Below are 26056 nucleotides of genomic sequence, written 5' to 3'. Positions count from 1 at the left end.
TAGGACATTCCAGGGGTGCCTGGCTGTCTCAGTCCGTGGAGCAAACGACTCTTTAATCTCGGGGTTGTGAATTTCAGCCCCACGTTGTAGAGAGATTACTTACAAATAAAATCTTAAGGGGTGCCTCCTGGGTGGTTCAGTTGGTTAAGCATCTGGCCCTCTGTTTCCGCTCAGGTCATGATCTCACGGTTGGTGGGATCAAGTCCCGCAACAGACTCTGGGCTGACAGCAGAGCCTGCTTGGGATTCTCTCTCTTCCTCTCTGTCCCTCCCCTCCTTGCGCGAGCTCTCTCTCAAAATACATAAACTTAAAAAAAAAAAAAAAAAAGAGAGAACATCTCCATTTCCACAAGGATCTCACATCCAATTCCCTCCGCTCCCCCTCCCTCAGCCCCTGGCAACTACTAATCTGTTTTCCATTTTTACCAACTTAAAAAAAAAAAAAAAAAAAGACTGCTTTTCTCATAACCAGAAAGGCACAGAGTCTAAAGTTAGGTCCCAAGACTTTGGCCTTGACCCAAAGGGACATGTACTCCCTGCCGGAACGGGACACCAAAGTCAGAAGCGAGGCTCAGTGGAACCGAGCGGTGATGTGCTGGGGCTCGGATGTTAGCACGATTGCGTCTCCTCGGCCAGGTTCTCCTCACTGCAATCGCTGCCAAGAATTCTGGAGTGATTTTAACTTCATCTTCCCACTTATCTCAGTAACACCATCCGCTCTTCAAACTCCAGTGAAAAGAAATCCGAATTGGCTCCGGGAAGCCTCTTACCACCGGAACTTTGGGAATAGGGAAGATGGTGGTGGGTGGGCGGGGCGGCCGCCACACCTGACAGCGAGCCTCGCAGGTGACTCCGCCGGAGGGGATCCCGTCGCTAGGGGCGTTGCCAAGGAGGGGCCACGAGGAGGGGCTCTCTTCCGGGAGGAGGGCAACTGCTAACCCGGAAGCGGTCGACAGTGCGGCGCTGTTTAAAGATGGCGGCGGAGGAACCTCAGCAGCAGAAGCAGGAGCCGCTGGGCAGCGACTCCGAAGGTACTGAGCAAGGGAAGGCCGTCCGGCCCGGGCTAGCACGGGCGATGCCAGGTCGCCGGTTCCCGCAGAGGCTGGGGGCGGGGCCGCCGGAGGCCGGGGGCGAAACGCACGGACTGCCCCTTCTTCCGCCGCCGCCACCTCCCCTCCCCCTCACAATGGAAGGAGCCGCCGCCGCGACCCCCGGACAGCCGGGCGAGCTGGCCGGCGAGCGAGCGAGCGGGGCGGGCCCAGCCCCGCGGCTCTTTCCCATCGCGCGCACCCGGGGCGGGGCCTGGGCCGTCCCGCCCCGCCCCCAGCCCCTCCACGCCGGCCGCGGGGCTCCCGGGTCCCCATCCCTCCTGTCCCAGTCCCTGCAGTCAGCCCGGGGCCTAGGCCGGAGCCTGCCCCCCGCCCCCCCCCCCCCCCCCCCCGCCGCCTTTTCCAGAGCAGTCTGCGCCCGGGAGGGCGTCGAGTTACGCCGGGCCGCGGAGCACAAAGGACTGGGCGGGCCGCTCGGGATGCTGCGGGCGGTCAGGGGTTGCGAGCGGCCGCGGTGTGTGCCCCTGAGGCCTGCAGCCTTCGTTTCTGGTAGAGCCCCCTCTTCTGGCCTTGCAGCCCCTTTCCGCCTGCCTAGGCATTGTTTTCCTACACCTCTGGAGTTGGACCTTTCAAAACCGGTGCCACCCTCTTTCCACCCATGGTTAGGCCCTGGGGACTGAGTGGGTCACTTGGGGGTGGGTGGGACAGCCCTGTCCCGATGTAGGGGATTAGTCCGGGCCCAGCTGAGGATCAGGGATGCTCTGGCTCAAAAGGATTGGCCTGAAAAGTCATTCAGCACACACACCTTCTAACCAGACACTTGAGAGACTGAATGCTGGGAGATGCAGGCCCCCAGAAGATACTTGTTCGGGATCACATAAGTTAAGAAACAGCCAGGACCAGATTTCAGGTCTCCTGGCTCCTGGCCAGTGGCTGAGGAGGGTGGGGTCCACAAGTGGATCTGCCAATTCACTGATGAACACTTAACAGTTCGCCTCCAAGATCCCACCTCCTTCTCTTAACATTTCAATAGAGGGGAGAAAGGAAGTGGTGTTAGCCCCCTTTTATAGTTGAGGAAAGGCCTCTACCGGAAGGTAGCCGAGGAGAGGTATTATGATCAAGAGCTCAGGCTTCAGAATTAGACATACCTGGGTTTGAGCCCAGGTCTTTGCTAGTTGTGACCTTGGGCAGATCATTTCACCTGTCTGCATTATTATTATTATTTTTTTATCTGTAAAACGGGCATTAAGAATACCCAGCACAGCAGAAGGAGGAAGGGTGTGACTGAGTAAAATGCAGGCTTATGGGAAGCTCTCATCCAGCCCAGAACCCTGCCTCCTCATCTCACTTCCCCCAAGAGACCCTGCCTGGCCCCAGAGCATTCTCAGGCAGCTGGGAATCGACGTTAGAAGGCGGGGGGAAGGGGATGTCAGAGCTGGATGAACACGCCTGGGAGCGGAGCACACCTCAGCCCCCTCCTTTTTAAAGATGAGAAAAGTAGGGGCTGGGAGGGGAAAGGACTTTGCCAAGATCACACAGTTGGTAGAGCAGGGTGTAAGTAAAATGCACACTTCCAGATTCCATGCCTGCTCTCCCTGGGCCGCTCTTGTCATTGGCCCAGCTGCCTGGAGTGGAGATAGCTGGGGCCCACTGTAATCCTTGGCTTTCTTCCTTCTTCCAGGTGTTAACTGTCTTGCTTATGATGAAGCCATCATGGCTCAGCAGGACCGAATTCAGCAAGAGGTGAGGGGCTGTGGCCAGTGGCCCCGTTGTGGGGAAGCATAGGCTGGGCCTGAGGCCTGTTGTTTATCTCTGCTTTGGAAGCCTCCTCCTCTCCAAGCTGTGCTGGGTACCGGATGTCTTTACTGGGGGGTGAGGGGGGCCGTGGCAGGGGCGAGAGGACATTGTGCCACCGGGTAATCGCTCCAGCACCCCTCATTTAGGTGTTCTGGCTGTTAGGTGTGGGTCACTCCATCCACCTGCCAGAGCATGACGGATTTCCTCCCCCCTGCAGATTGCAGTGCAGAACCCTCTGGTCTCGGAGCGTCTGGAGCTTTCGGTCTTATACAAGGAGTATGCTGAGGATGACAACATCTATCAACAGAAGATCAAGGTGGGAGCCTGGCTGAGGGGGCAGGAAAAGCCCTGGGGGCCTGCTTCAAACCTGCTCCTTGCTGGCCTGGCCTCAGAGAGGGTAGCGTGTTGGGGGAGGGGAGCTGTCTGGCTGCTGGTTCTCAAGTGTGCAGGCTCTGGAATCCTAAGACCTTGATTCATATCCTGACTCTGCCATACAGCAGCTGTATCCTCGGCAGGTCCTTTAGCGTCTCTGCGCTGTGGGGTCCTTTTCTGTGAAGTCAGGATGGTTGTGAGATTGGGGAGATGATGCCTGTGGGGGCTGGTGCAGACTGAGTAGGGGCTGAGGGCTCCTGCAGCTCCCTGTGGGGCCGAGGGGCGGGGTTAGATGGGAGAGGCGGGGTTATGGCAGGGGTGGGTCCTGCAGCCCCTGGGACCTTTGTCGAGAGGCAGGTGGCGGCAGTGGGGGAAGAGACCTATGGGCCCGAGCTAGACCCAGCCGCATCACTTACAACACGAGGTCAGACCCTTAACCGCTTGCTCTCTCTGTGAGTCAGTTCAGTGGGTATGTGTAAATGAGTGTCCGGTAGGCAGAGCCTGAGGGCTTAGTAAAGCCTTCCTTGCCTCCCACGATCAGAGATGCTTAGAACCTTCCACCTGAAAGGAGGGGCCTTGGGGTTATCCATATCAGTGGCCAGGGTAGATGGTAAACCCCTGACATAACAGTTCTGCATCAGCCCACGGCAGGCAGCGGAAGCCCCTGGGGCAAATAGGAGTGTCCATGCCTGTCACTCCGTTGTTTCTGGATCTGTTTTTCCAAGACAAGCTGGAAATAATGCTTTTGATGTAAATCTCCTGACTTCTAAGAGTAGGCAGCTAATTCAGATTTAAAATGTGTGGGCCAAACAGCACCCCTGCAGGCCAGATCCAGCCGTGTGTGGCCTGTGGTCTACTCGGACTCCTTGCCCAGAGTGTGTGTGATGTACCTATGAGGACTCTGGAGGGATGAAGGCCCTGGTTTTGGGGCCTGACAGACCTGGGTTCAAGTTCCGGCTTCATTTCTGGCTGTGTGGTCTTGGGCAATGCACGGAATTTCTTGGAGCCTCTGTTATTGTTCCTATTGAGTCATTCAGCAAACGTTCGAGTGGCCGCTGCGTGCTGTCTTTGCGGGATCTCTGCCTTAGTGCCCCTGTGCTGTGCGTGAGCCCGCCTCCCCCCCGGGGAGGGTCCTAAGCCTAGACAGCAGAGCCCCAGCAGACTTGGGTGACTTGGCTCCTTTTTGGATTGGGCCCCCATGAGGATTTAGGATAGAGGACATTGGCCCTCAGTGGAGGGCCTGGCACAGGGCAGGTGCTCAGAATGATTCTAGTAGCTTTTCCAATAGCTGCCATGATTTGGCCTCTGTGTGCATCGTGTGCTGTGATTTACCGTCTCTGAGCACATGCTGTGGGCCCGGCACTGTTTTAGGTACCGGCGGTAGAGTAATGACTGCACCCCACAAGTTCCTGCGCTCATGAAGCTTACGTGTCCTTGTGGGAAGACACAGTAAGGCAGAGGTAACTCGGGTGTATGCGTCAGAGGCCATCAGTGCTCTGGAGCAAGGTAAAGCAGGAAGAGGAGAAGAGGGAGTTGGAGGGCAGGTGGTGCAGGCCTTGCTGAGAAGGGGGTGTTGGAGTGACAGACTGGAAGCGGCCGGGGAACAGGCTTTGGGCTCCTGGGCGGAGTGGGGCAGGCTGGGGCAGGGGGCAGTGTGGCTGGAGCAGAGCTGGGGAGCAGGTGGGGGCTGGGAGACCGGGGCGTGTGGCCAGGGAGAGGAGGAGTATTAGCAGGTTTCTCTGGTTACTCCGGCTCCGGCTGCTGGAGCCGGAGACCTGGGAGGAGGCTCTTGCAATAAAGGCGCCAGGAGGAGGGGAGTGCCTGAGAGAAGCAGTGAGAAGCCCAGGAGACTCAGCAGATTGAGGAGCAAACCTTTGGATCTGCGTCGGATTGGACTGGGGGGAGCGGTGTGGTCAGTGGTCAGGATGCGCCCTCGGGCTGAACGAGGAGACGAGGCGGTTTGATTTTGGAGTCAAATGGGAGTTGAGGACAGAGACGGGGCAAGTGAAGAGTTCCATTTGGGGCACCTGACTGGCTCAGTGGGTAAAGCACTTGACTCTTGATCTGGAGGTTGTAAGTTCAAGCCCCACACTGGCTGTAGAGATTACTTACAAACAAACATTTTAAAACCAGTCAGTCACTCCCAAGACCAGTAGTGGCAAGAGACCGTGAGTATAGTTCACGAGCGGAAGCGGTCCCGGGCCCGAGTGGGGTTGTGCCGTTCCCGTGGCAGGTACCGTGTACAGGTGTGTGGCGTGCCCCTCTCGTGGCACATGGTGTCTTGAGGAAGGGTGCCGTGTGGTCTGGTGGCGGCCCTGACCTTCACAGGGTGAGGGGAGGAGGAGGACACGGCGAGGCTGGGGCATACGAGCCGCGTGAAGTGTGGAGGAGGGGGCCCGGAGGTGGTGTCGTGGGGTGGAGGGTGTCCCACGGTGGGTGACGTCCCCCCCCCCCCTTGTGGTGAATGCTGCTGAGGGGCCAGTCTGGGGAGGAGTGGGCTTGGCCCTCGGACTTAGGAAAGGCACGTGTGACCTTGACTAAAGGCTGCTTGGGTAGAGTTAGTAGCAGAAAAGCGGACGCGGTGAGCGCAGACAACTTCCGGAGCAGCTTCGCTCTCAAGGAGAATGGAGAGGTTGGGTGGGAGCCGGGAAGGAGTTCATGTGAAGCAGACGAGTTTTGTTCTTTAAGCAAGAACTAGCCTTGTGGTGTTTGTATGCCGCCGAGTCTGACCAGGAGGGAGAGGAAAACTGATGGATGCAGGAGGAGGGGGAGGCTTCCTGGAATGCTGGCCTTGAGCCCGAGGGCTCTGATGTGGCCCAGAGGGGCGGCCTCGTAGCAGCCCCAGACCCTCCGGGGAATCAGGAGAGAAGGCCGCGGGCGGGTGTGTTGGTTGGTGCTAAGGGCTTCTGGGTGAAAGTCCTCAGAAAGGAAGCAAGGTCATTGGAAAGGTGGGCAGGGGGTAGTGGGTGGAGGAGAACGGAGAAGGCCTGAACTAGGCCGGGGCCTGCTTGCTGGCAGTGCCGATGGGCCACCCATGTGGGGAGGTTTTGCAGACAGGAAATCCCACCACGTTTGGGGAGGAAACCGGAGATGGAACAGGGCAGGGTAGCGTTTAGAAGGAGACCAGGCCTTGGGGCGCCCGGGTGGCTCAGTCGGTTAAGCATCCATCTTCGGCTCAGGTCGTGGTCTCACGGTTCATGAGTTCGAGCCCCACGTGGGGCTCTGCGCTGACAGCTCAGAGCCTGGAGCCTGCTTCAGATTCTGTGTCTCCCTTTCTCTCTGCCCCTCCCCGACTCACACTCTGTCTCTGTCTTTCTCTCTCAAAAACAAACATTAAAAAAAGGGAGACGAGGGCCGCTGGTTCCCGCGGGAGTGCTTGGTGTGGAGCCCAGCGCTGCACCCCCATCCTAATTTGTTGGCCCTGGATTCTTGGCGTGGTTTGAAAGACTATCCTCTGAAAAGCTGTGTTGGACGAGGACTGATTGATATGCCCGTTTTTCTGCACAGACAGCCCTGCAAGCCCAGCAGTGTGGCATACCTGGTGGCTGGGGACAACTTGGGTGACCCGTGCAGCCAGTGTGCCCATAAGGGCACAGTTTCCCGAGGCCTTGGGGGTTCCAGTCAGCGGGTCTCTAGGTGACTGGCAAAGCTGGGTCAGCAGCTGAGGATGGCAGGTGGTTCCTTGGAGCTTAGTCATCCCCGCTGTGGGGTGACCTCTGTTGGGGGTGGGCGGGGGCGGGGGGGTGGTTCTCTGGTCCACTCTGGTTCCGGCCTGATGTTGATGGGCATGGGGTTGGGCGGGGGGGTGGCGGCTGCCTCTTTCCAGGACCTCCACAAAAAGTACTCGTACATCCGCAAGACCAGGCCTGATGGAAACTGCTTCTACCGAGCTTTTGGATTCTCCCACTTGGAGGCGCTGCTGGATGACAGCAAGGAATTGCAACGGTAAGGACGCTGGCCACTCGGGCGCCGCGGGAGGCGGGCGATGGCTCCAGGAAGGGCCCCCGGGGCTCCCGCCCGCTCTCGGTGAGCGGGAGGTGCCCAGACAGTGGCTGGGCTCTTGCTTTGGTCTTCTGAGCTGGGGGTGGGGGTGGGGGGCGGCGTCGGCCGGTTCCCCCGGTTCTGCGCCGGCCTCTCTGCTGGCCGAGGAGCCCATGCTGGCCTCCCTTTCCCTCCCACCCATAGGTTTAAGGCCGTGTCTGCCAAGAGCAAAGAGGACCTGGTGTCCCAGGGCTTCACCGAGTTCACAATTGAGGATTTCCACAACACGGTGAGCCCAGCCGCCCCCGTCGCCCTCTCGGCCGGGGTGGAGGTCGGGCGGCCTGGCCGTGGCGGGGTTGACCCATCTCCTCCTCCTTCGTTGTGCCCTCTGTGCCCTGTGGGTGGCAGTTCATGGACCTGATCGAGCAGGTGGAGAAGCAGACCTCAGTAGCCGACCTGCTGGCCTCCTTCAATGACCAGAGTACCTCGGACTACCTGGTGGTGTACCTGCGGCTGCTCACGTCAGGCTACCTGCAGCGCGAGAGCAAGTTCTTCGAGCACTTCATCGAGGGTGGGCGGACCGTCAAGGAGTTCTGTCAGCAGGTGCCGTCCCTCCCCTTTCTCTCTTATCTCAGGGTGGGGGCACCAGGGCCGGGGGTGGGGTGGGCGTGTGTGTATGCGAGGGCGACGTGAGAGCCGGGCCCGGCCCCCTCCCTGTGCCGCAGGAGGTGGAGCCCATGTGCAAAGAGAGTGACCACATTCACATCATCGCGCTGGCCCAGGCCCTCAGCGTCTCCATCCAGGTGGAATACATGGACCGCGGCGAGGGCGGCACCACCAACCCGCACATCTTCCCCGAGGGCTCCGAGCCCAAGGTCTACCTTCTCTACCGGCCTGGACACTACGACATCCTCTACAAATAGGGCTGGCCCTGGCCTGCCACTGCCCTGCCTGCCCTCCCCTCTGCCGGGCGCTAGACATGTACAGAGGTTTTTTGTGGTTGTAAATGGTCATACTTCACTCCCCTCCTCCCCCCGTCACACGACCTTCCGCATTTTATTAAAGGGGATGCTGGTGGTGAGTCGCGTGTGTGCGTGTCCCTGCTCTGCTGCTGCCCGCCTGGCTGCTATGTGTCTGGCTGCCCCCTCCTCCCCCGCCGCCAGGTGGGTTCTTCTCGACCTTCCACCTGTCCGTGTCCAAGCCTCCCCACCAGGAGCAGTTTTGAGGGGGCTAGGCCTCTGGGGGACCCCTCCTGGTTACTGGGGTTCCGCTTCCTTCCCTTCTGGCACCCACCCCCCTTCCCTCCTTAGCTGGCCCGGGGGCTTCCATGAGAATCTTGGAAGTTCCCTGGGGACTTGCCCAGGGACCGAGGATCACCCAGGCTTCGAGCTGCTCCCTCGTAGGCTCTGACCTGACTGTACCTTTCCGTGCCGGTCAGGGCCCCAGACCTGAGCTGCCCGCCCTCCCCTCAGGGGTCTGCATGGTCCAGTCCTGGGTGGAGAGGGCTGACGTGATGGGGCCTGGCTCAGGGCAGGTGGAGGAGCTGGGGCGCCCCAGTGTACCCCCAGGTGGTGCCAACCTGGTGGGGGAAGGGTAGCCTTCGAGTCTGCGTGTGGTCCACCGTCCCGAGGTCTAGGCAGGGCTTGCCAGGCCACCGTTCCTCCCCCGCCCCTCCCCCTGCCTGTGCCTGCTTTGCACCCCCTCTGCTTGGGCCACGGTGTCTCTGCATTGCCTTCCTTTCTGCCTTCACCTCTCTTCTTCCCTCACCCCAGCACACATGGGGTCTTGGCCCCCAGGCTGTGAGCTCCTTGCGGGCAGGCCCTCAATAAATGTGAAGTGCTGCTGCCCACCTCTGCGGTCCGGCCCGTGCCTCCACCCGCCCGCCCTCGCCAGCCCTGTTAAGCCAGAAGCACTTGTCCACACCTCTGGGCCGTCTCCTTCCCCAGCCAGCACTCAGACAGTAGGAGCTGTGACAAGGGTGGTCTTTATTAGGAGGCTCCTCAGGCACCGGGGGCTGAGGGGAAGAAGGGGGGGGGGGGTCCTGGGCCCGGCTGCAGGCTTCGGAGACCTCTTAGAGCTGGGAGCGAGGTCCGGTAGGCCCAGGCGAGTCTGTGGGCAGAGCAGAGCAGTTAGAGGGAGTGTAGGCTGTGGGCCTCCCCTTGTGGCTTTCCTGCGTGGGGGTGAGCAGGGGCAGGGAGTGGGGGGGGGGGGGGGCGGCGAGCCCTGGTGTTAGTGGGCAGGTTAGTGGGCAGCACACGGCAGGCCAGACCCTGCTTACCAGTCCTGGGCAGGGTGGGCGGCAGGTGCCGTCAGGCTGGAAGGCAGAGGACAGTGAGAGCCTGCTCTTGAGGGGGAGGGGCAGGGGCAGGGGTGAGGGCTGACCCAGGTGCCAAGGGGTACGTACCCACAGGGAAGTAGTGGGGAAGCCGTTGCATGTAGATGCTTTCGTCCTTCTCCAGGAACACACAGATGATCAGCCGGTCCACCTGTGCCGGGACCTGCTCAGCCCGGGGTGGGGGTGGCCGGCACCCACACCCCGGCTCTCCTGTGTTATCACTGCCCCCACCTCTACAGGTTTCCACCTGCTTTTTTCTTGGGGGGGGCGGGGCACCGACCCTGAGTTTGGAGCTCAGGTTGCACCCTTCAGGGAAGGGGTTCATGGTGTGCACTCCACCACCCTTGCTGGATGGGCAGGAGAGCAAAGTGGTCTCGAGGGAAGGGGCGGGGACGCAGAGAGGGCTGGTGCGGTCCTGCCACCCCTTACCCCCCCCCCCCCCATCTTGTCCCTTCGACTGGGCCCAGGACTCACCTTGTCCTTGTGTTGCTCCAGCCACTCGCGCAGCGCGGCCAACACTATTTCCGCCGCCGCCTCACTGGGGTAGCCTGGGGACCCGGCCGGGCGGGAGTGAGTCTGGGCTGTGGCCCGCCCCCTCCACGCCCCGGGACCCGCCCGACTCCACCTACCCGGCTCCGCCCCGCCCCTTTCACGCCCTCCCAGGCCCCTCCTCGCGTCTGGGCCCACCCACTTCCAGGTCCCGCTCCGCCCCCTTCTAGACCAAGCCCCGCCCCCCCGCCCGTCGCGCTCCACTCACCAAACACGCCGGTGGAGATGCAGGGAAATGCCTGGGGCGGGGGGAGGGGGGGAGGTGAGAGGGAATTGGGGACAGTGTCACTCTCCAACCACCGCCTCCGAGGGGCCTTCTTCCTCCCGGTCTAGGCCGCCCCCGTCCCCCTCCCTGCCCCCGCCCCTCTCACCGCGGAGCGGAGCCGATGCTCCAGCAGCAGGTCGAGGCTGCTCAGGTAGCAGCTGCGGAGCTCGGCAGCCTGGCTGGCGCTGGGCTCTCCGTGGGCGATGGGTCCCACCGTGTGGATGACATCTGCGGGAGGCGACGGGGTCAGACTGGCCGGGGTCTCCAAGCTGCCATCGGCTTTCTCCCCCTGCCCGCCTTGGAGAGGACAGGAAACAGGCCCTCTCCCCAAGTTCTGAGAGTCCCCAGGGGAGGACCCTGCCCACGCGGGTGCAGAAGTGTGCCCTCAAATGCGCTCGACAGAGACGGGCAGGCCCGCGCTGGGCCCCCTTCGCACAGCTGCATGGACCCGGCTGAGCCGCGGGGCGGAGCGAAGTCCCTGCCTCCTCAGCTCCTCTCACCCCCTCCCGCCACCTGCTTACCGGTGCGTGCGAGGAGGGGCCGGGTCCCGGCACTTAAGGTTAGGAAGCGACCCCTGAGGAGGCCTCCAGCAATTACACGAGGTGCCCTGTGCGGTCGGGACTCACACTTGGCCGGCAGCCGATAGCCGCCGGTGATCTTGGCCTTGCCGGTCTCACAGTTCTGCAGGGTCCGGCACTCGTCGGTGAGGAGGGGTCCAGCGGCCCGGTGAATGCAGCCGTCCACTGCAGGGCAGAGGGGAGTGAGCCGTGGGGCGCCCCGCGTCACGCCTGAGCCCGTTTTACAGAAGAGAAAGCGGAGGCCCACGCACAGAATCCTCCCAACCCCCTCGGCTGGGCCAGGACTCACCGGGCACCGCGCGCGCCTTCTCCCGCCGCCTCCGGCTGCTCGCTAACGCCCGCCGCCCCTACTTGCTCCGAGGCGCGGAGGCGGGTCGCAGCGGGTCCCGGCGGGAAGCGGCGCGGGGCGGCCGGCAGGGGGCGCGCCCGGCCCGCCCTGCAGGTTCCCGGCCGTGCGGCAGGGGCGCGGGCGGGGCCGGGGCCTCCCCGGGCCGGAGCGGCTGGGGAAGGCGGGGTCCGCGGCGGCGGGAACCGCCACCCTAGCCCGGCCAAAGGGAAGGTCGCCCGGCTTTGGCCCGGAGGCGCCGCGGGCCCCGCGACCGGTGGCCGCCTCGGCCCGAGGAGCCCGCGGGGGGCGACTGGCACCGCGCACCGGATCCCCAGGCGAGGCCCCTCCCGGCCGCGGCAAACTCTGGGACCCACTTTACAGATGATGAAACCGGGGTCACCTAGTTAACAAGTGGCAGCTGCGGTCCGGGCCTCGAGCCTGGGTCTTCCAGCCCCCTCCTCGCCCTCTTTGCGGAGAGGTGGACGGCGGATCCGGGCGCGCGCCCCTGCTCGTTAGCGAGCCGCCTCGTTAGCGCATCCGGCTTAATTGCGGCGGGCCCGGGCTTGTTTATCTGAGCGCGGCTCTGGGACCTCGGGCGGCGACCCTGGGGACGCGGGCCCAGATAAACAACTCGGGCACCACGGGAGGAGCGTCTCCTCCGCCCCTTCGGCCGGACCTCACCCCGGTGTCACAGCCTCAGTGGCCTCAGTGGCCCCGGTGGGAAAGGCGGAGCTCGGCTGTCGTCCCCTGGGCCAGCGGGGCACACCGGCAAGTCTTTTCCCCTGAGCGGCCACTGCCTCATCTGGACGATAGCGACGGTGACCCCTCTTCAGGGGAGGGGTTTGCATCCTGGCCAGGAGAACGTGACCCACCTCTGGCAGCTCCCTAGCTCGCAGGGCACCCCAGGCCTGTGCCAGGAGCTCCTTGGCACTGGCTGCCGGGGCTCACAAGGCCCAGCAGCAGGAAAGAGGCCTCATTTCTCCATTTTGCAGATGCGCACACCGAGGCCCTTCCTCCCTCATCCCATCCACCCCACCCCCAAAGTCTTGGCAGAGGTCCAGGGACACCAGCTGGACCACCCCCCTCTTTCTTCTCTTTTGTGCCCTGTGGGGCCCAATTAAACCTAATTTTGTGACTTCACTCAGAGCTGGCACCAGGCGATTTCCCAGAGCACCGGGTGGGGGGGTGGGGGGGAATGGGGCAGAGGAGTCGGGAGCCCTGGGAGGACCTCTCCCGCAAGGAGGGGTAAGGGCAACGGTGGCCCAAGGGAGGGCGGAGCGGGGGACCCAAGGCGGGGCCCCTGAGTTCCCTGTCCAGGCGGCGCTCAGGGGCCGCGCAGCCTGGAGGGTCACACCGCGTCCGCGTGCAGTGTGTCCGTTCTGGGTGAGATGCCAGCTGACCACCCAGCAGCGTGTACGAGAGCAGGGGCTGTGGAGCTGGGCGGCCCGGGGTTCCAGGCCCAGCTCTGACAGTCACAGATATGTGTGGCCTGGAGCCTATCACTTAGCTTCTCTGGACCCCAACTGCCCCACCTGTAAAATGGGCTCCACCTCCTAGGGCTCTTGGAAGGATTAAGCGAGTTAATTTCCGTAAGGTGCTGAAGCCAGGGCCTGGCGTGGGTGAAGGTGGCATGGGTGTTGGCTCTCGTTAGGACAGTGGGATAGTATGAGAACGTGCTCCCTGTGGGGACACAGGGGCGGCGGCTGTCCAGGCGGGTGTCAGGGTGTTCGGGGCCTACGGGGGTAAGCACGGGAATGGGTCTGGGCCGGCTCTCCTGGGGGCCTCCCGCCCTGCCCTAACGGTGCCACTTGGCTCCTGGCTGCCTGCCGTCCTCCCTGCAGGCGACCTTGGCCTGCTGCGGAGGCTGTGCCCAAGTGCAGAAACACAGTAAGATCTGTGTTTCGGGGACTTAATGTTTCCTGCAGAGGTGGACAGGCCTGCAGTCAGACCTATGGGGCTGACCTGGGGGCATGACGGGGAGGGGGCACTCGGGGCTGGCAGAAGCCTCGGGCTGGGCCAGGTGACTGCCATGCAAGTGCCTAGGGGATCAGTTTCCCCAGGGCAGAGATGAGGGCCAGGCCCTGGGCCTCACCCCTGCCCCATCCTCTCCCCAACAAGCCAGAGCACCGACGGGGCCCCTCTCACCTGCCCCCTCCCCGTCTACACACCACAGTTGTGCCAGAGGGGACCCTCAGCCTGCGGTCCTCACCCACAGGCCCAGGGGGTCACGCCTTCCCTGCCCCCCCATGTGAACCACAGTCACCCCCCTTCCCTGCCCCCAGGCTCTGCTTCCTCGGCCCTGTCCTGGCTCTTACGTTGGGCTAAGCTGAACCCTGGAGGCTGCAGGAGGCGGCTTCCTGGGGTCTCATCGGAGGGAGGTGTCCCTCCTCCCGCCCTCCACCTGAGCCTGGGGCTGCCTGGCGGGAGGGTGGTGACCCCAATTCATACCAGTGGACCCTCGATCCCCTCTCTGGGACCTTTGGCCACATGCAAACAAATCTCAAGCCTCCAACTCAACCCCTGTTCCAAGTCAGCAGAAGACCTGGGGTCCCTCCTGGGAAGACTGACCCATGGCGGGGCGGGGAGGTGCTTCCTTCCAGGTCTCTCTGCCAGGTCCGGAACCAAGCCTTCCCCACAAGACTGTCCTAAGGGCTGCTCTGCCTTCTCCCTCAGTCCCTGTGCCCCGCTCGCCCCCCTCCCCCTCTGGCTCCTGAGTTGCAGCCTCTTCTGGAACACCTGCTGGGACCTGAGCCTGAGCAGTGCACACACACCCCTCTTTGCTGGTCCTTACAGCCACCCTAGGAGGTCCCACTATTTTTCCTCCCTTATAGAAGGAGAAATTGAGGCACAGAGAGGATGAGACTTGCCCAGGGTCACACAGCTGGACTGCTCTGCTTCCTCTAGGACCATAAAAGCCTTGTCTCTCTCTCTCTCTTCCCTTCCAAGCCTTCCCTATCACCCTGGCTGGCCCCCTCCCCTTCCCTCCTCATCCAAACTCCAAACTCGAGGTCTGGACTCCCCTCTTCACTGCAGCAGGGCTCCTGTTCCCCCCCCAAAAGAGGGACTTCGGGGACCCTGGTTGCTGAGTGACCTGGGGTCCCTCACCTCGCGTGACTGTTCAGCCACCCCCATGCAGCTGACCACCAGCTACCTCTGTCTGGCAAGGCTGCCCTGGAGACCCTCCCTGCTGTCCACCTGCCTCTCTGACCTCTTCCGTCTCCTGCCTGGGGTCCTCAGATGCTGCCGTCACCTGGGGGCCCTGTCTGTCCTTCGTCTGCCGCAGCCCTGTCCTTCCACCCCGTCCCAGGCTGTTCCCCCAGGTAAGCCCGGCTGGCCCTGCCCTCCTGCCCCCAGTGTGGCCTCCACACGGGCACGGGATGGGGGCCGGGGGCCTCAGCTCGCACCCAGCCCCTTCCCCGGAGGTCGGGGGTCAGGAGGGCGAGGGTGGAGGGCAGGGGCTGGAGCCAGCAGAGGCGGGCGGCAGTCAGGCTCCTGTGGGGGCCATTTGCCAAGGCGCTTAGGATCTGTTGGCGGCTATTTGGGGTGCTGTAATATTCATGAAGGGAAGATTAGATATTTAAATTTATTCAGCAATAAATGCGTCTCAGTGGGGGAGCATTCCTCATGCTAAACAAACAAGCAAGCAGGGGCTAATTAATTATTTACAGGAACATGAGGATGCCCGGGGCCTGGGGGACAGGGGGGCGGCTGTGTCCCTGCCAGAGGGCAAGAGACCCTGACAGGCCCAGGGCCGGCTCCCCTCCCCCACCCCCCTGCCCCTCCGCTGCCCCGTGGGCCTGGCCTCCTGGGTGCCCCCTCCTGGGATTTCTTGTCCCAGAAATCCTGCCTACAAGCCTGCTGGTGGCTTTGGGCAAATCACTTCACCTGTCCGTGCCGTGCCTCAGTTTCCTCATCTCTACAAGGTCCGTAACAGCACCTCCCTCCCCACTTGGCATGAGCCTTCGTTCAGTGAGGGACTGCACCAAGGTGCCCTGCACTTTATCACTCTGTCACCTGTGTCACCTGTTTCAGATGGGGAGACTGAGGCCCGCCCCCCCCCCCCGCCTCTGTAGGCGGAAGGCTACTCTGCCTGTCAGGGCCTGAGGGGCCTGAGGGACTGACGCGCTGCAGGGTGGAGGTGGCACCCAGAAAGCCCTGGGCAGGGCGGGCTGGGACTGCAGGGGTGTGGGCTGAGGCCAGAGGGGGCCAGGGGAGGGCAGGAAGGCACCTGGCCTGGGCCCTGGGGACCACTCCCCACCTGGACATCTGACCCGGCAGGTCCCAGGGCCTGAGGAGAAGCCACCAGTCCGGCGACCCCGGTGCTACGTGCAGCTGCCTCCCAGGTCCCAGCTGCCTGCACAGAGATACCGAATGCCAGGGCTGGTGGGGGCGCATGAGGAAACTGAGTCCCTGAGAGGGCACCAGCTGGGGCAGGGGCAGATGTCCAAACTGCCGGTTCGCCTGCAAGCCCCGAACCCCGTGGAGGACAAGCTCGGCCGTAAAGCCTGGAAGAAGGACCCACCCCGGGGCCTTGAGCCCCCCGCTCCCTCCGTCCACGCTACACTCATCACCTCTGGTCTCCGGCCTCGTCCCAGGACCCGCGGAGCCGCCCCGCAGAGCCTGAGAAGCCACAACCCCATGTGGTGCCCCCTTGCCGCCGGAACCACCTTCGGCTTCCGCCCACACCCTCCCGGTCGCTCATTCAATCGACAAACCCAGGGCAGCCACGAGCTCTGTGACCGGTTTGGGCTGGGCCTGTGGGGGGAGGAGGCAGAGCCCACCCTCGCCAGACCCCACCCTCGCGGTGCCAAGGCGGGTGGGCACCCCAGGGAGAAGAGGGATGGACAGCAGCTCCGGTCTGTGATGTGAAATTCATTACGGGGTGAGATCAACTCCTTAAATGGGGATTTGAAAACATTAGGCCCTCATTATGTACACAGCGGCAGCGCCTCATTCATCATGCAAAAATCACTCCCGTTATTGAAAATCCCCATGGCAGCTGCTGGCAGGGGCTGGGCGACATCTTGCCCGCTGGGGGTGGGGTGCAGGCCCCACAGGCCTGCTGGGCCTCCGCTGGCATCCCTGCGGGGGGCCTGAGTCCCCTTGTCCCTCCTACCAGGGAGGGCCTGCGCCGGGGTGGGGAGCACGGTTCGCTCCAGGGACTCGGTGACTCAGTTTCCTCATCTGGAGATATTAATGGCACGCCCCATAGCGCTGTGGTGAGGGTCTCGGGATCTCTCAGAGAGAGGCTCTACGCGAGGCCTGGCCTCCGCGGCCGTGGGAGCTCAGTGTAGCTGGCTGACGTCCACACCACCACCACCATCAGCCCATCACCGTCACCATCTGGTGATGGCCGGGAGGCCTGGGGCCCTTTCTTGGGGAGGACTCGTCACTCCCTTGCTCATAAAACCTCCATGGCTCCCATGAGTCCATGAAATAAAATGCCCCATCCTAAGCACGGCTGGGGGTCCCTCCAGCCTCCACCTTAGACTGGCCTCTGGTCTCTCCCACCCACCAACTGGGGGAAGGGCCCTGCGGTGGGGTGGGGGGGGAAGGCTCTGTGCAGGGAGGGGACTCCCCCCCCCCCCCCCGGGCGGGCTCTGCGTCACCATGAGCCCGGAAATGGGAGGAAATGAAGCTGGATAAGAGGGGAAGGAGATGGGCACAGGCGGGCCCTGTTCCGCCTTGGGAAGGCGCCTCTGAGGACGTGGCCTCTGAGCAGAGCCCCAGCGATAGAAAGCCTGGCTTTGGGAAGCTGGGGGAGGAGGGCGCCGACAGAGTCCAGGGCTGGGGTCGGGGCTGGGGAGGTTTGGGGGGGGAAGAGAGGGCTGCATGTGCAGGATTGGTGGAAGAAGCTAGAACTGATTCCATCCCAGCGGGAAATCGGAGCAGGGACGGGGGGGTCTGGGACGGGCTCTGGCTGTGTGTGGGGCACGGGAGGGCCCTTGGCTGTTCCCCATCCAACGCTCCCGCCCTGTCTGCTCAGCTCAGGTCAGGGCCTCCCCCGGCACCACAGCCTGTGCCCCGCCACTCCAGCCTGGTACACGGTGGGACCCCAGACAAGTCTGGGCACAGGGTGCTCGGCCCTTGGGGCCCCTGCTCCTTCTGAGGCCGGCCCGGTCCAGGGAGGGCCACGGAGGCTACGCCGTCTGCCCCCTGTGCCCGCCATGCCTCGGCTGTGGCCCTGGGCAGCTACCGGGCGGAAGTCGAGGCCCCGATGCTCCGCTCTGGGACCTTGCTAATCCCCCAGGCCAGCTGGGCTCTGAGCAAAGGGGAGCCCGCGAGAGCAGGGAGAGAACGAGGAGGAGAAGGAGGGAGCGAGAGAGGACCAGAAATGGAGAGCAGGTGCATGGAAGAGAGACATGGGAGTGGGCAAGAGACACTGTGCGGCTGGGAGAGACAGAGACAGAGAGACAGAAGACAGACAGAGACAGAGATTCAGAGACAAAGAGACAGAGACAGAGTCACAGAGAGGGAGAGGCAGAGACAGAGAGACAGAAGACAGAGACAGAGATTCAGAGACAAAGAGACAGAAGACAGAGACACAGAGAGGGAGAGACAGAGGCAGAGACAGAGAGACACAGAGATAAAGAGGAACAGAGATAGAGGCAGAGAGGGAGCGATAGAGACAAACACAGAGAGGCAGAGACAGAGAGGGACAGAGTCAGAGACAAAGGCAGAGACGGACGCAGAGGCAGAGACAGAGACTCAGATGCAGAGACAGAGACAAAGACAGAGAGGGAGAGATAGAGAAAGAGGCAGAGATAGAGAGAGGCGGAGGCAGAGAGAGACGGAGGCAGAGATAGAGACAGAGAAGGAGAGACAGAGACAGAAACAGAGGCAGAACTAGAGAGAGGCAGAGGCAGAGAGAGACAGAGATAGAAGGAGGGAAAGTGAGAGACGGAGAGAGGGAGAGAGAAGGAGAGAGGAAAGAGGGTCCCACACCCCTCACCAGGGCCACGGATGTGTGTGGAGAGAAGGCGGGCCCGGGTGCTGGGTTCAGCTCAAGCCCAGGGGCCACGGCGGTGGGCCAGGGCAGGGGTGCGAACGCACGCGCACGGGGAGAAGGGGCCCCGGGGCACAGCTGGTCCACAAGCGAGCACCTCACTTTGGCCAGGAGCTGGACAGACAGACACCCTGCACGTGTCCCTCAGGAGGGCGGTCTGATCGGGAGGCAGCTGGTGCTTAAACAACCACACGAATGGGAGTCTGATGGCCAGGGGTGACAGAACGCCGGCCCACGAGGGGGGCAGCGTCTACCGGGTCCCAGCAGCCAGGACAGCGCCGGAAGGCGGCAAGCCCTCAGTTCGTGGAGCAGTAGGGGGCGGTGGCCGGGGGCCTGCCCTGACATCGGGGTAACGAGGCAGGGAAGGTGGTGGTGAGGGGGCGGAGGAGCCCGTAGGCACAGGAGCAGCAGGTGCAAAGGCCCTGTGCCCGGAGAGGGCTGTGGCAGAAGCTGCTCCACCCTGGCTTCCTCGGGCAGGGGACGTCTGGGCCCCGGGGGTGCGGGAGACACACACGCTGAGCCGTGGGGAGCAGGGGCTGCGCAGGGCCCAGCGGGCAGGAGGGCAGGACGGCCGCACCCCCAGGGGTAGGAGCTGGCTCCTGCGGTCCAGAGTGTGTGGCTGGGCCGCTGACCTCCAGGAGGGAGGGAGTGTCCTTAGCAGTGAGCGCGTGTGGAGGGGACAGGGCGTGTGGAGGGGACAGGGCGGGAGCCCTGCCTGACCCCAGCCCGCCCCGCCCCGCAGGCCGGCCCTTTGGGGAGCTGGCCAGGCCGGAGCAGAGATGGCGGCCGCGTGAGCAGAGGAGGCCCTGAATTAATCTGTCACTAAAGCTTGGCCATGGCAGGCGCAGTCATGATTTAGATGAATAATTGAAACGCTCCGATACATTTATTATCCCTTTAGTGCAAAAGTGGCAGAGAAAGACGAGGGGTAATTGAAAAAGAACGCACAAATCTCCGCGAGAAAGCCGGCTCCTTATCGCCGAGTAAACATTTCAGTCCTAATAAACAGGAGAGACGCGCGTCAGGGCCCTGTCGATTCCCATCCTGATTTAGGGCCCGCCTCCCTTCTTACCATACAATAGGAGAGTGTTCAGGTTGGAAAAAAATTTTTATCGAGCCAGTAAAAGTCTCTCCAGGAGGGAGGCGGGCCAGCGGGAGTGGGCCTGGCGGGTCTCCGGGTCTCCGGGTCTGGCTGGGAGGCCGGGAGGCTGTCCCAGCCCGTCCAGTCTTTCCCCACTTCAGACCCGGGGCCCTCCACCTGCTGGGCCTCTCTATCCCTCTCTGCCTGTCCAACTCCTACTCATCCTTCAGGGCTTGAGTCAGAGGCCCCCTCTGCCGGGAAGCCTTCTACCCAACTGGGTCTCTCTGAGGGCGGGGCCGAGGCCCGATTCCTGAGTCCCCACCGCCACCCACACTCAGAGCCCTGGGAAGGAATGGGGGTGTGTGTGTGTGTGGAGGGGAGTTAGGGGGCTTCCCCAAGACTCACTGTGTTGCCAGAACGAGCCACCTTGGCCTCGGGGCCTGGTGGGGACCCAGCCCCACAATGAACCAGGCCCAAGAGTCCTAGACTCTTTGGGTTAAGTCCTTTTGGCCCCAGCAGCCCCTGGGGCTCTTGCTGAGGGTGGAGGTGTTCACAGACTCCCTTCCCTGCTCCTGAGGGGCTGCGGTCCCCTCCCACCCATAAGCACCCCACATGCGAAAACTGGGCTCACTATACCAAAGCCCTGCCGGCCAAGCCTGGGCCCCCTTTGGAGGGCCTCCTTCTGAGCCAGAGCTGCCCCAGACCCCCCTCCCCCCAATTTATTAGGTGCCTCCCCCCACCCCAGTGCAGGGCTGTTGGACCTGTGTGCCAGCTCAGGGCAGGGCCTGGCATACAGAGGGTGCAACTACCCGCCCCCTAAACTGGCTTAGAAACCCCTAGAACACCATCCCTGAGAAGAGTGCACTCTAGTGGGGAGACAAGCCTTAAGAACAAACATAAAATACACGGACGTTAAAAGGGATCAGTGCTGTGGAAAAAGCCACAGAGCAGGGTGAGAGGGTCAGCACAGTGGGCTGGGGCCTCGGCACAATTTAAACACAGTGGCCAAGGCAGGCCTACCGTGACTGATGCCTGCATGGATGGATGGAGGGCAGGTGGATCGGTAGGTGAGGGGTAGATGGATGGGTGAAGGGGGTAGACAGATGGGTGGATGGGGGGCAGGCGGATGGGGGGTAGATGGATAGCTGGATGGGGGAAGGATGGATGAGTGGAGGGGGTAGATGGGTGGGAGGTAAATGGATGAATGGGGAAGGAAGGTGGATGGGTGGAGGGAGTAGATGGGGGGGTAGATGGGGGAGTGGAGGGAGTAGATGGGGGTAGATGGGTGGGGGGGGGGATGGGGTTAGATGGCCGGGTAGAGGGGATAGATAGATGGATGAATGGAGGGTAGATGGATGGGTGGAGGAGGTGGATGGATGGGAGGGTGGATGGACGGATGGATGGATGGATGGACGGATGGACGGATGGATGGACGGATGGACGGACGGATGGACGGATGGATGGATGGATAGGAGTAAATGGGTGGGTAGAGGGGTAGATGGATGAATGGAGGGTAGATGGATGGGTAGAGGGAATAGATGGAGAGGTGGGGGGGTAGATGGGTGGGGGCAGGTAAATGGGTGGTCATAGGAACGTAGGGAGTGGGTAGAGGACTGAATCCCTGTGGGGCTGGACTCAGGAGAAGAGGGAGAAACTTCAGCGGACGCCATGGGAAGACAGAGGTGGGTCTGGGCAGAGCCGGGGGGGGACCTGGGCTGCCGAGTCCCAGACGACTCGTGCTTGTGGCTCCCACCCAGGCAGTTCCGGGGGGTTAAGGCTGAGTGGGCTGGCGGGCAGTAGAGCTCGCAGGTGGCAGACAGGAGGGCCGAAGACATCGCGTCCCCATCCCAGCCCCAGGCAGGCCCCAGGCCCCTCCCAGCCCCAACCTCGCCCCTCCCACGATCCCCTCCCTGCCACCTCCACCTTGTTCCAATCACATTAGCAGAGTGACAGCCCCAGCGAACACTCACGGCGGCTCCATAAATCTCAGCTGGCGTTAAAAGGCTGGACTCGGGGCTCACTTCCTCCCGGGTCCTGGCCCACCCCATCCATCTCTGCGTCAGTCAGGCAGCGCTTGGGGCCTGCTCCAGCCTCCTCTCCCCCACAGTGCTGCAAGAAGGGGAGCTGGAGGACCCCCAATAGGCCTCCCCACTCCATCTAGCCAGAACAGGTGCCCTTTGACCCCCAGAGTGAGGTCAGCAGGCCACCTACCAGCCACTCCCTGCCCTGCCTAAAGCCTCGAAGGCACCCCCCCCCCCCCGCCGCCTTCCTCAGCAAGCCCTCCGCTTAACACATGAGGCTGTCCCTGCCTTTTTATAGTTCATTCATTCAACGACCATTTAATTGAGCACCTACTATATGTGCCAGACCCGGTTCTAGTTGCCGGAGACACAGTGGTGCCCCCCGAGCTTTGTTCTCAGCGGGGAGACAGACGGTAGACAATGACCCTAATATACAAGTGACAAACAGAAGAGCAGGGTGAGGTGAAGGGAGAGGGGGGATACAGGCTGGGGCGGGGACAGACAGCTGCAGTTTCACCTAGGGGTCAGGGTGGGCCTCCGTGACAAGGTGGGGAGCACGGAAACCTTGCGAGAGGTGAAGGGGGCAGCCACAGGCTGGGGAAGAGGGTTCCAGGTGGAGGGCACAGCCTGCACACAGGCCTGAGGCAGGAGCGAGCAGGGAGGCTGGTGCCGAGTGAGGGAGGGCTGGGCAGTGGCAGTGAGCCTGGCAGGTGGCTGGGGGCCCTGGTGGACCTTGACTCTGAGCCAGGTGAGAGCCCTGGCAGAGTTTTGGGCGGGAGAGGGGTGATGGACCTGACTTGGGGTTTAAGAGGCCCACACCTCTTGGTGGTCCTTAGCCTCCCAGAACTGCAGGGCTAAAAATCCAGCGCCCCACGGGGTCGGTGAGGCTCCGGTGTCACCTCCTGCCTCCCCTCCACCTGGCTGGGCTGCGACGGCTCCAATCTTGATCTCCCCCAATGTCCCATGTTCTCCCTCACTCCGGGCCTCCACCTGTGCTGTTCCCTCTGCCCAGGACACCCTTCCCGATGCTCCCACCCATTCCTCGGGTCCCAGTGTAGGCCCCACCTCCTTCCAGGAGCCCTGCTCCCCCATCGCACGGACCACCCTGTGCAACGGTGGGTGCCTCCATCTGTATCGTGAGCTCAGGGAGGGCACGGACCAGGCCCCTCTGGTCCAGCACCTGGCTCGGGGCCCAGCCTGCAGTAGGTGCTCGATCACTGGCCGATGAATAAACAGGCGAAGAGGAGGGGTGTCTGAACGGCAGGTGTCAAATCAGCTACGGCCCCCCGAGTTTTCCAAAAGGGACGGGCTTCCGAACAAGGTCCTGGATGGGCCCCCAGCGAAGCCCCTCATTCTGTGAGGCCTCCAGGACAGCTGTGACCTCCACAGGGACAGTGGAGGAGAAGTGGGGGAGGGAGGGAGGGAGGGAGGGAAAATCTGTCTGGCCACAAACAGACCCCCCCCGCCCCCCCATACACACACCCGTCCTGCATCCTGGCCGGTCACCGACAGCTCTTAGCGTTGTTCTTATTTATTCCTGACCTTCGCTGCCCCTTTTATTTTCCCCCCTTTTAAAACCTGGCCCGGGCCCCGCCACTGCTGCCGTAAACACGGCCCCCGGGATTTATCCGACGGCGCATTAACCCCTGCCCCCCAGCTCACCAATCATGCTGCTGCCAGTGTAGACAGCGGGCAGTCCAGCCAGCGGGGGACCGAGGGGCTGGGGGCGAGGGGCTGGAGTGGCCTGCCTGGGCAGTGCTGGCCAGGGGAGGCAGGCCTCGGGGGGGAGGGCACAGGGACTGCCCCCACCGTGGCACCTGCTGACCTATATAGCCTGTAGCCCTGGAGGCTGGGCCCACCGTGACCTCCTACCTCTGGCCCACCCGGTTCAGCTGGAACCCCTGCTTCCCGGTGGTGAACCACGGCGAACACACGAGTCTTTCTGGCGGGGGTGGGGGGGGCTTCGCGGTTGGCAGAGCCCTCCCTGACCCTGTGAGGCCTTGTCCTGGGTGCGGGGCTGCCCTCCGAGGTTACAGCGTGGAGCAGAAACGATCATTTTGCCCTCACAGGTGCGGAGGCTGAAGCCTAAGGGCTGGGCTTTTCCCATCACACCTGCAGCCCCCCCCACCTCCGGATTCCGGATCCCAGTCCCTCTCAACCCTCAAGTGTCCCTCCCCCGCCCCTTCCAGGCCAGGAAGCACTTACCACCGCCACCTCCTAGCAGGGAGCTGTTGGCTGCAAGAGAGAGAGAAAAGCCAGTCAGTGGGGGAGTGGCAGGTGGGCCAGCAGCTTGGGGGGGGGGGGATGGGAGGCTTGTGGCTGGTCCAGGCCCCCGGGGTCTTCAGACTCTGGGCACAGGGTCTTCTCTGAGGGGGGGCACACAGCACACAGGGGGCGGTGGTGAGGGCCGGGACTTCCTTTCCTGCTGGGGCTCCTAAAGGGCCTGGGGTTTGCAGGGTGGTGGGGTGGGGGGTTCCCCCGAGCCACCAGGGCCCAGCCGCTCACCCTAGAAACAGCCACATGCGGGGTCTGGAGGGACACAAGACCTGTGGCCACACGCATCCTTTTGAATAAAAGGATTCACTGTTTTGACCCAGCATCTCCCGAAGCCCGCCTGTGCCAGGCCTGGTGCAGAGACGTGCCCTGGTCCCTGCCCTTGGAGCTCACAGGCAGCCGGGGGGGGGGGTGGGGGGGGTGGGGGCACAACCTGAGGCCACTAGAAGATACACTGTGTTGTCGCAGCTGTGCTAAGTACCGCCCAAGGAACGAGTGTGGTGGTGGCGGGGGCGGGGGGGGGGGAGGGGGCTGTGAACCAGGGCTGGGCGCCCCTAACAGACGGCAGTGACCGTGTGCCAGGTAAGGGCCCCATCCTGGGGCGGCACAGTGAGGGCACAGAGCACCAGGCCCGGAGCCAAAGTCGGTTCAGCAGATGGGTGACTCGGGCCACCTCGCCCTGTGCCTCAGTTTCCCCCGGGGAAGAACAGACCCATCTCACAGGGCCGGTGTGAAGGTCGAGGGGGACAGAGAGAGCCCCGGACCGGACGCAGACTGGAGGCTGCTGGCGCTGCCCCGCCCATCTCGCTCTGCCCGGCCCGCTGACCCCCTCCGGCCTCCCCACGGGGCTGATGCGAGGACAAAGCGAAGCTGGAAGCCTCTCGGCCGCCGGCACGTCGGGGCCGTGCGGGTCAGTGGCCCTCCCCAGCCGGGGCTCCGGCTCCTGGCCACGCAGCTGCGTCCGTGTTAACTGCTGGTGCTAATCAGGGTAAGTGATGGGCGAGACAGGGCAGGTGCTGCCCAGGTGGGGAGACCAGCTGTGCCTCGGCCCCCGGGGCCCCGGGGGTCCCGGCTCCCAGCTCCTCCACCCCACCTGCCTTCCGGGGGCCCGGGGCAGCCCCTCTGTAGGAGGGGGACACGGAGCAGAGCCCGGAGTGGGGGGCCACTTCCGGGCCGGCCAGGCCGCAGGCCCGGGGTGCCGTGCGGAAGCTGTGGACCCTGCTAAGTGGTGTCGCGAGGCTCTGAGTGGCTGGTCTCCCAGAGCTGACAGCTCTTCGCTTGGGGAATAATTAATTCCACAGCCCGAAAACCCAGGGCTGCGAGTTGCCACGTTACTTGCGAGATTAATACAAGCAGCTAATTAAGATGGAGAGGCGAGGAGAGGCTGGGCGCTCCCAGAGCAGGGCTGGGGGGCTGCGGGGAACGCGTGGGAGGAAGGCGGGCGGAGCAGGCAGGGAGGCAGCTGGGAGCCGGAGCTGGAGCCTCGGAGGGGCCGGGCGGGACCCCCAGGCAGCCGTGGGCAGGCCACCGAAGGGCTGGGCTCCCCAAGGCTCTGGACGGGGCTGCTGCCCCAGGAAAGCATCTTCCAATGAGCCGTGGAGGACTGCCTGCCTGCCTGCCTGCCTGCCTGCCTGCCAGGCACAGACCCGTGGCTCTGCACAAACGGTCCCACTTACTATCATAACAAATGGGAGGTGAGGGTTGCTCCCACTTTACGGAGGAGGAACCCGAGGCCGAGGGGGCGGGGGTTGGGTTGCCCAGTGGCAGCGGCAGGATCAGAACTGGGTCTGACTCTGTAGTGAAGCCACCAAGCAGGCTGGCCTCAGGGCAGCCTGGCCCAGGCCTGGCCCCCCCCCCGAGGATCTCCCCTTGGCTAGGGCTGGGGCTCGCCTCTTCTGGCACAGAGGCCCGACCGGCGCAGTCGGGACCCACCTCCCCCACCCCAAGGCGCAGGCAGAGAGGAGGGCCTGGGTGTGTGGACGGCCCTGCCCTGGAGCCAACAGGCGAGGCCTGGGCATCTCGGGTCGGTCCAGAGCAGTCCCGGCAGCTGTCGGGAGCTGCCCTCCACGGGCCTCCCCCACCTCCCCCCATCACCTCTCTCTCTTAATTAACACCGGCCACAAACGAGCTGGCTCCCGCTCGCAGAGGGCTCGGTGCCCAATGGGTTGGCAGTAAGCCTCGAAGGGGCGGGAGGGGAAGGGGCGCCGACCTGCCGTTCTGCCGACCTTCCGGGAGGGGCCGACCCCCGCCTGCCAGGCATCCCCTGAGCCCCACCGTGTGTAGGTCTTCCTAGGTCAAGGGACTGGGGCCAACTGGTCCGATGCATCCAGGGGCTGAGGAGGGAGGCGGGCCAGGGGCAGAAAGGATTTCACCAGGCTGAGCCAGGGGAAGGCGGGCCAGGTGGCCAGGTGGTTTTACCTT

General features: G+C 63.2%; 2 protein-coding genes across 2 annotated transcripts in view; one reads left to right on the top strand and one right to left on the bottom strand.

The window, feature by feature from the left end:
- Positions 1 to 904: 904 nt before the first annotated feature.
- OTUB1 (OTU deubiquitinase, ubiquitin aldehyde binding 1) lies at positions 905 to 9047 on the top strand. Its single transcript, XM_060607036.3, has 7 exons — positions 905 to 1030; positions 2730 to 2791; positions 3063 to 3161; positions 7044 to 7162; positions 7403 to 7487; positions 7607 to 7801; positions 7924 to 9047. The coding sequence occupies exons 1-7, from the start codon at positions 973 to 975 to the stop codon at positions 8119 to 8121; spliced, it is 816 nt and encodes a 271-aa protein (XP_060463019.1). The 5' UTR covers positions 905 to 972; the 3' UTR covers positions 8122 to 9047.
- A 119-nt stretch (positions 9048 to 9166) lies between these two features.
- MACROD1 (mono-ADP ribosylhydrolase 1) overlaps positions 9167 to 26056 on the bottom strand; it is a 143620-nt gene continuing 126730 nt past the window's right edge. Inside the window, 7 exon segments of the mRNA XM_078433604.2 lie at positions 9167 to 9307; positions 9603 to 9684; positions 10008 to 10081; positions 10291 to 10321; positions 10454 to 10575; positions 10974 to 11090; positions 23567 to 23596. Of these exon segments, the coding sequence (XP_078289730.2) occupies positions 9270 to 9307; positions 9603 to 9684; positions 10008 to 10081; positions 10291 to 10321; positions 10454 to 10575; positions 10974 to 11090; positions 23567 to 23596 (494 nt within the window). The 3' untranslated portion in view covers positions 9167 to 9269.

This window comes from Panthera onca, chromosome D1 (genome assembly GCF_046562875.1).
Source record: "Panthera onca isolate mPanOnc1 chromosome D1, mPanOnc1 haplotype 2, whole genome shotgun sequence".
Classification (NCBI taxonomy): domain Eukaryota; kingdom Metazoa; phylum Chordata; class Mammalia; order Carnivora; family Felidae; genus Panthera; species Panthera onca.
This window is presented reverse-complemented; position numbering and strand designations above follow the sequence as displayed.